Raw genomic sequence first — 13,216 nt, 5'->3', positions numbered from 1 at the left:
ATGGATGTTCTTCGTGTTTCACTGTTGCAGTCATTACATTTGAGTTATCTGCTTGCAGGTAGCCCTCAGTCGGCCTGATTAACAAAGTCTTGGGTTCTGCGTCAGTTGCTGTCCCTTCTTCCATAACGTCAGGTCGTCAGGGCTATTAAACATGCAGCCGATGCCATAACATCAGTCTTTCTTGCCGTGCGGTGCCCGAAGCAGAAGCAGTTCGCAAGTGCTGGTTAGCAGACTCCTGAAATTTTCATTTTAGAGTTTCAGAATCAAAGAATTCAACTAAAAGCTAAGTACCTCGTTGGGAAAATTTTTTCTTGCTCCTTACCGATGTCAGTAAAAGCTAATAATTGCATTACTTGTGGAAAGTAAATACCTCATAAAGATTTTCATTCGTACTGTATTCCTTGCCTAGGCCCTGACCACGATGTACCTTGCTGTCGGTTTTGTGCTTTATTTAATCAGCGCACTATCCGTCGGTATATTTTCGCCTGTAAATATTTCGGTTCTCTGTTTAATTATCCAGAAATGTCATCGGTTAGCCATCCGACTACCGGGATTCTGTAAAAATGCAAAGATAAAGACAGAGACAGGCCGTCGAGGTCCAAAACTGCTGACAACCCTTCTCTTAAGCCAGTCGCCAGTTCGCCAGTACTCAGTGAGGTGCTTTCGCAGCCCCTGATACCCGCTACTTCTGATTCGCAGGCCTCTACTGAGACCCATTCGGAGTCCGGCATGCCGCGAGATGCTTCAACTATGGAACCCGCGGATGTCTCTACCTTGGATAGGTCCGGAGCCGCTGTGCAGGCACCGGCTTCTGAGGGTGTAGTCAGGCCTATGGACTTGCATATTAAACTGACACCTCCTTCTTTACTTGGGCCTAAATCTCGATCCATGCCTAAAAAACCGATGCCCAGGCCACATGCTCAGGCCTCCAGGCCTAAAAAACAAATGATAAGAATGGCTGAAGATCTAATAACTCTAATCAGGGGTAGCCACCCCCCCCACACCCCGTCTATGAGGCCTAGGACTGAAGTTGTTTATGAATCTTCTGGTCAGGATTCTGTTTTTTCTGACACTTCTGATGATCTGTATTTGTCCTTACCTACTTATGAGGATTCTTCTGCAGAGGAGTGTTTTCCCCCTGCTTCCCCTCCTGAGGATTTTTCTTTTGGGGGAACTTTGCATACTTTAAGGGAGCATTTCCACTGGGAAAGCCAGGATTTTTCTGATTCAGAAAAGAGGCTTAGGGATTTCCTTCTCCTACCTCAGCATAGGCCTTTAGCTATTCCTCCTGTACTAGACATTGTTGATGATGCTTTCTCAGAATCTAATTTGGCCCCTGATTCCCTGCCTCCTGCTCCCAGAAAACCTGACAGATACTACAGGGTCCCGGAGTCCCACAATTTTTTTTCAAAAATCCTATTGCAGATCCAGAGACTATTTCACAGGGGCCCAAGGGCATTAAGGCTTCTACTGTTAAAAATCCAACCCCTCCTGATAGAGACTCCAGGGCGCTGGATACATGGGGTAAGAAGGTTTACACTTCTGCTACCTTGGTCATTAGGGCTTTAAATTGCCAGTTTCATATGTTAAAATGTCAGCAACATGTTATTGGACTGCTTAAACAGAAAATGATGTTGATTCCTGACTGTGTGGAAAATAAAGAATTGCAGGATTTAATGCATTCTGCTAAACAAGTTGGAAAACGTACTTTGCAGTGTGGTTTTGATTCATTAGAGGCCTCTTGCAGGGCTGCTGTTACTGGGTCTGTGCTCAGAAGGCATGCTTGGCTTAAGGAGCAGTCCTTGCCTGATCATGTTAAAGCTAAATTGTTGGATGCTCCTTTAAATCAGGACCGCCTGTTTGGCAACAAGGCTGAGGAACTTCTTAAAAAGATGGAAGAAAAAGCTAAATCTATGCAAACTGTTAAAGATTTTTTTACAAGTTCAGCCTCCTAGATTTAGTAGGCACTGGCCCTCTAAGAATTGGTCCTTTCCAGCCCCTTCCAGATCTTCTCAAACCAACCCAGACACAGCAAAAACCCCAGGGGACTCACAGAACTAAGCAGTTGAGGGCCTCCACTTCCAAGTCTGGGAATAAGAAGACTCCCCCCATGGTAAACTGTCTCCATGACTTCCTTTTAAAATTTCCAAGCACTTATCAACTGACTGCTCCTTTGGGGGGAACGATTGCTCTTCATGCAAAGAATTGGGAAACTCATTACCCAGGGCAAATGGGTTTTAAATGTAGTGTCCCAGGGATACAGATTTCACTTCCACATGTTGCCAACACCAACTGGGTGGCCGGACCTACCCCCAAATCAGTGGGCAGAGGCCCCAAAACAAGTACGTTCTCTCTTAAGCATGGGGCTATTAAACTGGTACCAGAAGAAGAAAAGGGACAAGGTTTCGAGTTTTCCTGGTACCCAGAAAAGACAATTCATGGCGTCCTATCCTGGACTTGTCTACTCTAAACACCTTTTTGGAGATTCCAAAATTCAAGATGCTGACTCTTCACCAATTACTTCCTATGCTAGGCAAAGATGCCTGATTGGCAACACTAGATTTAAAAGAAGCATACCTGCACATCCCAATCAGAGAATCTTGCAGAAGATACCTACGCTTTAAAGCTGGCTACACGCATAACCAATTCTCTGCACTGCCCTTTGGCTTATCTACTGCACCCAGGGTATTCACAAAGTGCCTAGCTCCGGTTATTGCATTTTACAGGCAAAGAAATATTCAAATATACCCATACCTGGACGATTGTTTAATTCAGGCAGAAAGCCAGGACAAATTTTTGAATCATCTGGCTTTTGTAAAAAGAGTTCTAACTTGTCTAGGGTACACCATAAATAAAAAGAAATCACACCTGGTACCTGTCAACAAATTATATTCCTGGGAGCAAGCTTGAATACAACTTCCCAGATGGCTTACCTCACACCAGAAAAGCAAATTCGTTTGACAAACCTACTTCAAACAAGTGGCCACAAAAACCCTGCTATCTGCAAGACAAATACTGCAAGCCTTGGGGTTCATGGTCTCCTGCATTCTTCTAATTCCATATGCAAGACTGCATATGAGGAAACTACAGTGGTATTAAAAAGCCTATGGTGTCAACATTCTCAAGACCTAGAAACAATGATTCCTATCATACCTTGCCTACGCCTAGAGTTCCTTTGGTGGGCAGAGGCCTGCCACCAACACAAGGGACTACCTTTCACTCTACCCCCTGCTCCCCAAACCCTAACAACAGATGCATCAGACTATGCATGGGGGGCTCATCTGGCAGGGAAGTGCATTCAGGGCAAATGGAACCCAAGTCAAATGCACCTGCATATCAATCAAAAAGAAATGTTAGCTGTATAGAATGCACTGATCGCCTTCAAGGACCACATTCTTCCAGGACAACTAATGGTAAAGACTGGCAACACCACTGTTATGTGGTACATAAACAAGAGGGGGGGGTACACATTCTTATCCCCTCTGCAGACTAGCCATGGCATTGTGGAACACAGCCTTGAGCTACCAAGTGCACCTACAAGCTCAATTCCTGCCAGGAAAATTAAATACACTGGCAGATGGACTAAGCAGAAACCTCATGGACCTACATGAGTGGAAACTGGAACCAAGGATTTTCAACATGTTGACAAGCAAATGGGGGAGCCCAGATATAGACTTGTTTGCCTCTCCCCAGAACTACCAACTGGACAAATTTTGCACAAGGACTCCCCACAAACAAGCCTGGAAAGTGGATGCTCTATCCTTCAGCTGGAAAAACCTTGCAGTCTATGCCTTCCTCCCTCTGCCTCTGCTCTCCAAAGTACTTCTAAAAATCAAACAGGACAAACCAAGGATGATTTTGATTGCTCCAGACTGGCCGCGCCAACACTGGTACCCCCTCCTGCGCAGTGTGTCACGGTTATCTCCATGGCACCTGCCTCAGACTCCTTCCCTGCTGTCTCAACAGGAGAACCAGATTCTGTACCTGCAGCTTCCAACACTGAACCTTGCAGCCTGGCTAATTACTTAATCTCTCCTTTACTATCCCTCAGCAAACCTGTAATGGATATCATTTTGGAGGCAAGGAGGCCTAGAACTAGAAAATCTTATGCTGAAAAATGGAAAAGATTCTGTTCCTGGAACCAGTCTCAAGGGATGAGCACAGCAGTGCCCAATTTACCTCAGATTTTACAATACTTAACTGAGATGCTTCACCAGGGCCTGTCTTTTTCCCTCCATTAAAATCCACACTTCAGCCATTTCAGCTCATTATAACACAGAACCTCCCCTTTTCTCTCATCCGCTGCTCAAGCAGTTCCTCAGAGGGGCCAAAAATTTGAGACCACACAGGAGAGATCCAACCCAAGCCTGGGACCTCTAGGAGAAACTCACTCTACCTCCTTTCGAGCCAGCTGCTTCTGCAGACTTAAAATTTCTTTCTTGGAAAACAGCTTTTCCTTTTAGCAATCACTTCTGCTAGAAGGGTGTCTGAATTACAGGCCCTTATGGCAGTGGAGCCTTTCATCATCTTTCATGCAGACAGGGTGTCCCTCAGGACCAATCCATCCTTCATGCCCAAGGTGGTATCCAGTGTGGCTCTTAATCAGTCCATTTATTTGCCAACCTTCTTTCCCAATCCACAGAATAAAGGGGAACGGATACTGCATTCCTTAGATGTGCACAGACCACTTAGATTCTACTTGGACAGGACTAAACTTCAAAGGAAATCTGAACTGCTGGTGGCATTTGCTGCAGGGGCAGAGGGGAAGGCTATTTTAAAGCAAAAAAAATGGATAAGCCATTGCATTCATTTCTGCTATAAGCACCATGGAAAACCTATCCCCCAGGGGATCAGACCTCACTCCACCATGGCTGCATCTACCTCTACAGCCTTTCTCAGAGGCGCCCCTACCAGGGACATCCTAGAAGCTGCTACCTGGAGTTCTGTACATACTTTCACCAAGCATTATCATTTGCCAGTTTTCTCTAAATCCAGAGCTGGCTTTGCCACTGCAGTCTTGCAGGGCCTTATAGCTGGCCCTAATGCTATCTAAATTCCTCCTCCCAACCATAGCTTTGGGAATCTACCCAAATGTAATGACTGCAACAGTGAAACACGAAGAACATAGTACCCTCCCTCCAGCCCCCTAACTTCTTTTGACTATACCTCTACTTTCCTTTACTATGCTTAAAAGCCTTTTTGGTGTACTTGCTTTTTTGTTGGAGGTATATCTTAATACTTTTATATTTAATTACTTCCCATTAGGGGGGCACCTGACATCTGGGGCAAGCAAAACTGATGTAATGGTGTTTGCTGCATGTTTTATAACTCTGACGACCTGATGTCATGGAAGAAGGGACAGCAACCAACGCAGGACCCAAGACTTTGTTAATCAGGCCGACTGAGGGCTACCTGCAAGCAGATAACCCAAATGTAATGACTGCAACAGTGAATACACTTGAACATCTACATTTATGGTAAGTGTACACAACTGTACTTTCCCAGACTCTGGTTGTTGTTATGAAGGGAAGTACATGCTGTTCTCATCATTGGGGTGGTACGTTCTGCTTTTACACTGAGCTGTTAGATTGCATTTCAAGAGAGACACTTCACTGGTAGAAGACAGCATTGCCATTCCGTGAGTGATTGTATGTAGCATGGTATTAACAGCTTTGATACACATCAGCAGAGGCATGTTCCTTTACTCAAGTCTTTTTGTGTTCCGTATTGTTTTGGTGACTGGATAATAACTATTTTAGGAGTGCTAGTTTTCTAGAGTGTTGCACTGTGATTGGGGCAGCTTTCGGTCGCGTGTGATCGGGGGTTCCTGTGGTACTTTTCACCTTGCAGAGGAGACTCTCATGTTGAAGGCATTTTGATTGTATCCTGCTACATCACTTCTGGTGGTGGCTTCTGTCCCTTCTTGTTAGTTTGTCACTGATTTCTGTACACCTGCAAGGGATGGTTGCAAGGGTTTTGCCAGAAGTCTTATTTTGCCAAGTATCATAATTTACATCTATGTTCTTGGTCCACATGAATTCCAGACGTTATCACTTTAATTCTGGATTTTGGAAGTATTTTAGTATCAGTTTGCAGGCAGCTGCCTGGTATACAGAAAATATTTGCATGTGGGAAGTCAGTTTGCTTGGATGGAGGGAGTTTATGGTTCCTGTTTAGAGACATGCGAATAAATATACCATCTGCAGAATGTACTGGCTTTTGATAATGTAATTCAAATGGCTAAGACCATGAATTGGCTTTTAGCACAATATTCCCATTCTGGGAAGATGCAAGTGATGAGCATGGCATGGAAGTTTATTTCTTTATTTACTGACATTTGACCAGGAAAGTCTACTGGATCCAGAACCTATTTTCAGTGGAGGCCTGGGGAGAAGAGCTCCGCTCACAAATCCAGAAAGTAAAGTTCATTTTACTTTAAGTCTGGAAGCTGTGTGTCTTTCTGATATCAACTCATTAACCAAAATTACAAATGGAAAACTGTCCATTTTGTTAATGTGTGACCTGTATTCTGAGGCAGTATGGCTGGTGTTGCCTTCTCTCTGTTTGTTAGCAGTATGAACTTTTAAGCGTATAATCACTCTGCTTGTGTTGCAGTAAAATCAGCATGTTGGCCACCATATCCTTTACTAAAGAAGTGATTTTACTCTTGCTGGTGATAGAAGTGTTGGTTTTTCACAAGGACACTATAACTACAGTATAACCTTCAGTGCAGACAATCTCCTCTTTTTACCTGAAGCGTTAAGTTGCACACTTTCCCAAAGCCTCTTCACTTTGGAAGCAAAGAGACCACACACACAGTTTTGCTGTTCTTTTGAAAATTCTAAGAGTGACATAATAATGCAGTATACATGCAGGTCTCACATGCTAAAATTTACCTCCTTTGGTTGCCACCTAAACCTAGGATGGAGTGAAGGTTGTGGTACTATACATTGAATTTGCTGAATTTGAGTTGGGGTTTACTTTGTTGAAAACCTTGATCATCGAATACCTTTTTGTTGAACCCTATTCGTCGAAGCCTCACTCCATTGAATGTGCAGTTAAGCAAAAATTTTCCCAGAGAAAAAACACTGGGCCATCATTGGGAATTTGCCCTTTTCCCCGCTTTAGTGTGATCTCGGAGTTGGTACATTTAATTAGGGTGGGTGTGTGGGGGCTCAGTCCCCCCCCCCAACATGGGTGGGTTTTACATTTTGTTATTTTTGTAGCGCTCAGTTGGTTGGCCAAGTGTCCCCCCCCCCCCCGGGAAAATTTTTGTTTAAATGCACGTTCAATGGAGTAAGGCTTCGATCAATAGGGTTCGGCAGAAAGGTGTTCGATGATTAGGGTTTTCAACAAAGTGAAGTAGATGCAACAATTGACAGATTGATCAATTGAAAAATTTCCCTTAGAAAGCTGTTGGTCAGACTCACAGATAGCTGAAGATTTATCTGTTCTATGTTAAAGTTATCCCTTAAGGTGATAGCTAAGCTCCTGAGTTGCTGGAGGACCTTTTCCTCCATGTTGAATAGGCTGGCAGCCTAGTTATGATTAGCCAATAGGTCACCTTTTGTAATTTAATGCATTACAGATGAGCTACCAATGGCACACATGAAGCTTTGATCCTCACTCACCAGACATTCTTCTGCAGTGTTGTGTGTTTGCCTGTCAGCAAAATTTGGTAGGCTGTCCAGTCAAACTTTCATAACATCTGCAGTGCCAGTTCACTGTATCATTGTGGCAATGGTTTGGGTCTGTTGTGTTGGTACCTTGTCGCATTCGAAGATCTGACTTTACAGTCTGGGGGAGGTGGTAGAGAGGAGCATGCCAAAAGTAAAGATACCGATTCTGGAGAGGAAGATTTATCTGTTTTGGTTTTAATGGCATTGTTTTAATTTTCGGTAGTACAGACTCTTCTGTTTGTCAAAAAACAGGTCTCTATATTCCTGCGAGAACGCCGATAAGTGCCTCTACCAGTAAAGAGATAAACGCGATAACCAAGCTGTGTATCAATCGCGTTTTAATGTAACGTAAAATAATAAAGTGGACAACTCCAAACTAACAGACAAACTGATGGCAAAAAGGACAAACTGGTGGAAAAGAACAAGCAAACAAGCAAGCTAGTTAAGCACTTTCACCCAAAAAAACTGGGCTTCATCAGAACTGGCTTTCAGTTATTACATCACCAAATTTAAGCTTTTTTTGGCGCCAACAGGAAGTTACAAATTTAAAGTGATATGAGTACTGCATATCAAGGTATTTCATAGTCATAAACCACCTGTCAACCATACTGGTACAAAACTAATATAAATACAAATGTAAATAAATAAAACTTGTAGAATACAAAAATGTCTAAATAAAACTACTAAATGCATCTGACTAATATTCTAATATGATATTATTACCACAGATACAACGAATTGTAATCTGTGGAATAAATAAAGTTGATATGAAATAAAATGTATTCTGTGCCAACAATAACATAAATGCGTAATTGTGTTCAGTACACACTATAACACAGAATATAACTCAAAATGTAACATATATTGAGCAATGCTGGACACAATGTAATCATGCTATATTATAAAAAAAAGAACTGCATATATTATGCATAAAAAATTCCATAAAAATACATTAAATAGTATAAATAGAACAAAAATTGATAAACTGATTGCTAAAAAATTATTATTATGAAAAAAACATTAACATTTTTTTTTTAAAAAACTCTTTCAAAAAATATATTATAAAAGTAATAATGCATATTTTTTAAGTGATAAAGACTAGATGAAATAAAAAAAAATTTTACATAATCTCCAGAAATGGTTTTACTGAAATGTATTCATTCAGTCTTGGGGGAGCTGTGGCATCTAACAAAATTTGCCACCTCGCCTTCCCATATTTCAATAATCCCTTACTATCTCCTCCTTTAGGGTCTGCCTTTATTACTTCTAAAATAAAAAAATTAAATACATGGTCAGACCTTTCCATATTAAAGTGTCTATAAAGAGCATTGTTATTATCTTTAGTCTTTATACAGTATAAATGGTCGTATATCCTTTTCCTAAAATTTCTCTCTGTTTTTCCTATGTAAAAACCAGAGCATTTTTGACATTTACTTAGGTATACCACCATTTTACTGTTATAGTTACCTGCCTTGCTTGTAATTCTACTCCTATGTACATTATCAAGCTGTAACTGTCTTTCTTCCAAAATGTGTTTACACTGGTTGCAAGACCCACATTTTCTAGTCCCATTAAACGTACTCAGTCCACTAGTTTTATTACTATTGATGTTGTAATTCTTTAATTCCACTAGCTGTTTGATGTTCATCCCCATTCTATATATAAAATTGGGTCCATTACATACTATTTTGGACAAGTGGGTGTCATCAGCTAAAATGTACCAAAAATTGCTTATAATTTTCTTAATATAATCTGTGGCTAAATTAAACTGTAAAATACATGCTCTATTAAATCTATCAGGGTTTAAGTTTGTATCTTCTACTGGAGATACATTCCCCACTTGTAAATCACACATAAACTGACTACCTAATAATTTTAATTTATTATTTTACGTTACATTAAAACGCTATTGATACACAGCTTGGTTATCGCGTTTATTTCTTTATTGGTAGAGACACTTATCGGCGTTCTCGCAGGAATTTTTAGTTTCAGGTCTCTATATTCTAAGCAGTTTAAGATCACCGGACTACACTGTTCTGATGAAATCCAAATGGGCAGGTGTAAACTGAATGCTGTTACAGAAGTGTTATGTACATTCTCAGTGTATTCTGTTTTGCTGTGCAGAACTTGTGACCCTTTGAAAGAAAGTTGATACAGAAAAAAACGTCAACTGATTTTTCCTTTTTAATTTTGCAGCCATCTATTAAGCATCTTCTGTCGGATGTTAAACCTCAGGACGCTCACAAGATCTGTGTTGTGATCGACTTGGATGAAACATTAGTTCATAGTTCCTTTAAGGTAGGATTATTTTGTATATTGTCTGTTAAGGTATGCAAAACTGTGTCTGTTGTATAGCATTAAAGTAAAAACTGTAAGGCCTTTTGGTGTTACTCAGCCATTTATGTCCACATTTGTAAACTTGACCATGGCAGAGTAAAGTGCTTGCTCAGCTGATTGTAAGCATTTGTTGTTTAATGTTTTTAAGTAAACATCCCTGAGGACAAGATACCTTACCATAAGATCTTTTACGTATCATGCTGTTATTTTTTTCTGATTTGGCTGATAATTGATGTACCAGTTCACACGGTTAGGTATGCCATATGTGGATTGCAATGTTTCAATCTCCTGTTCCTCAAGAGGTTAGCTTATCTTTGGAAAAACACAAGATGAATAACTGGGACAACACTCTAAACATCATACTAGAGATAAGGTAGAATGTTTGGACTTTGTCTTGATGGATGAGAAAGATGGCTCGACTTTGGAGCAGAGAGGTAAAAGGGATGAGTCCACCCTGCAAAGAGTATGAAGGGCAAAGTGTTGCAGGATGAAAAAAAAATAATTGCCTGAGAAGGTCCAGTGGTAAAAATCAAGGGAAGTGTTTGAAAAGGGGTTAAGGGTAGTCAAAGTATGAGGAGGAAATCTTTGTAGATGATTACAATTGAGAATGTGTAGACTTGAAAAGAAATAATTGTGGGCATAACTCGGAAGACAAGGCATGAAAAAAGGTGTACAGGTCTCCATGGAGAAGAAGCAGATTAAGAAATTTAAGGGAGAGAGGAAGAACTTCTCATGCACACTATTGAGCAGAGGAGAAGAAAGTGTGTATATGAAATAGTTGTACTTACCATCATACCTCTCAACTGTCCTGATTTTTGCAGAATGTCCAGATTTTTGCCTCGTGTTTTTGGTATGTTTCTCAAAAAAATTGTGCTTTTTTTATTTTTGTGGTGAATCAGTGAGGATTCAAGTCATTAAATGACATGCATTTGAGTTTCAGATTTAATATCCCTCAGAAAATGCATGGTAACACAAGACCTTTTATTCTAGCAACATTTTAAGTTTATAACAGCAGTATTTAAAAATGTTCCCTGTTTTGAGGGGCTTAGTCTCCCCATTATTTTTGGTTTTGTCCAGATTTTTAGTGCGAAGAGTGAGAGCCATGCTTGCGGTAGATGTGCACAAATACAGGGGAAAAGATACATTATTTTCATTTATGTTTTTTTTTTCAGAGAATGAGGAAACAAGTTATTTTTTGTGATGAGGGCTCTGTGTACAGTGGGGAGCATAAGCTGGGTAGCAAATTTATAGTGAATGAGATTAAAACAAGTCTGCATGACTTAAGGATTGACCAGAGTAACTGGAATAGATGTACTACTGTTCTGTGTGATTTGCCCTTTAGACAGTGTATGAGCAGAGGTGACTGTGACACAGAAGTGATTATAGTCTTAATGCCCTGAGATTGGACAATATCAAAAGCAGTACCTGTGTATAAAGGTGGGTCAGGGATGGATCCAGGCATTTAAATTGTGTTAAGGAATTTGAAGTGTGATACACACACTGAGTCGTTGGTGAGATTCTTGCAGAATGTTTCAGCATAGTTTGAGTATAGATCTTGACATTTTGAATGTACCACAGCTGAAGTTAACAAGAAATCAGTGGGTGTCATTTTTACCTACCCATAAACAGTTTAACCATTTGCCCATAGACATCTTACGAGCGCAACAGGAAGTTGAGGTAGAAAATTGGGCAGCTGCCTGGGAACAGGGTCTTGGTGTGCTACTAGGGGAGCAGAAGGGTGCATTTGGTAGCTCTGTGACTGTCATTAGAAAGTGTGTGTCTACTGAGAGACATAGACAAACTAGTGGGATGGGCTAGAAAGGGAATAGCTGAATTGCTGTTTAAAATCCTGCATTCTGGACTGTGTGTGTGTGTGGGGGGGGGAGGGTGCAGGTACAGCCAGAAGTAGGTCTTCATCTGGCAGCTTTAAGTCCTCTGTAGTTAGGTGAAATTTCTGATAACTGGTTGATTATCAGAAGTGCTGCATTTATAATAAAAAATGACCCACTGAAAGATGTAGTCTGGGGGCGTGGCCAAGATGGGCAGTGAGTAGCAGCAGAACTCAACAGCCCCACTAAAGAAATTAAATCTACACTTGAATTATGTCTTGTAACTAAAAATGTGAAACCTTTTCTTGGCTAACCATATAATATTTATCTAGTACTACAGTAATATCTACAAAAAAAAATAAACAGGAGACAGATTTTTCAGTCGACTCTGATAACTAACATCCAGGATCTAAATACAAAAATTGATAAAATTCATGTCAGAATAGACTACATTAAAAAAAAAAAAAAACTAAACAAATGGATATATTTCACCAGGACTTACAACAACAAAAAACTCAAATGTTAGGCATCGAAGAAGTATTAAAGGATATGGATGGCAGAATACTAGAAAATAAAAACAATGTAGTTTTTACTTAAACAAAACACCATGTTACAAAATAAGTTTGATGATCTTGAAAACAGATCTCATCGAAACAACTTAAGGATTTTGGTTTACGTGAAGAAATAGAGGGAAACAATATGACAAGTTTCCTTACCTCCTGGCTACCTAAAATTCTCGACCTTACAGAAGCTATGTCATTTGGCATAGAAAGGGCTCACCGGTCACTAAATGCAGTCAATACCTCCAACAAAAAACAACCAAGGTCTGTTATTGTCAAATTTCTTTCCTCATCTGACAAAGAATCAGTTTTAAAGACTGCGTGGTCCAAGTCTCCAGTAAAACTCAATGACACAATAATACGTTTTGACAATGACTATTCATCTACTGTAATAGCCAAAAGGAAATTCTTTCTACCTCTGATAAAAGAACTGAAGAAATCACAAGTCAAGACTCACCTTGGGTTTCCTGCAAAACTGAAGAACTTCACCCCTGAGGGACCCAAGTTGTTTGAGGACTTAGACTCTGCTCTGATGTTTGTTAAAAATCATAATGTCTTAGAAAAAATAGAAGAAATGGAATGGGCAAATCCCTCTCTTAAAAGATTGGCATCTAATTCTCCTTGGAAAACCACTGAAAAAAAAAGACTAAAAAATAAGTGAGCTATATACCCCTTTGCATCTTGTTATAACTGTGGATACTATGTTATTAGGTAAACTTTTATTGTTGTGCTTTCTCTGCAAGGTAAGCTTTTCCTTATTATCCTAGAATAAATTATTTATGTAGCTCTTTATTTCTCATAACTTTAGTAT

At 40.2% G+C, this 13,216-nt stretch overlaps 1 protein-coding gene across 1 annotated transcript in view; it reads left to right on the top strand.

Annotated features, from left to right (window-relative positions):
- The window catches only part of LOC122804932 (carboxy-terminal domain RNA polymerase II polypeptide A small phosphatase 1-like), a 773,332-nt gene that overhangs the window by 431,134 nt on the left and 328,982 nt on the right, over positions 1–13,216 (top strand). The window contains exon 3 of the mRNA XM_044075150.1: positions 9,876–9,977. Within this exon, the coding sequence (XP_043931085.1) occupies positions 9,876–9,977 (102 nt within the window). The remainder of the gene's footprint in view (positions 1–9,875; positions 9,978–13,216) is intronic.

The sequence above is a fragment of the Protopterus annectens genome, chromosome 6.part0, assembly GCF_019279795.1.
Source record: "Protopterus annectens isolate FY-2018-M chromosome 6.part0, PAN1.0, whole genome shotgun sequence".
In the NCBI taxonomy this organism is placed as follows: domain Eukaryota; kingdom Metazoa; phylum Chordata; order Ceratodontiformes; family Protopteridae; genus Protopterus; species Protopterus annectens.
The sequence above is the reverse complement of the archived record's forward strand: the minus strand, read 5'-3'. Positions and strand labels throughout refer to the sequence as shown.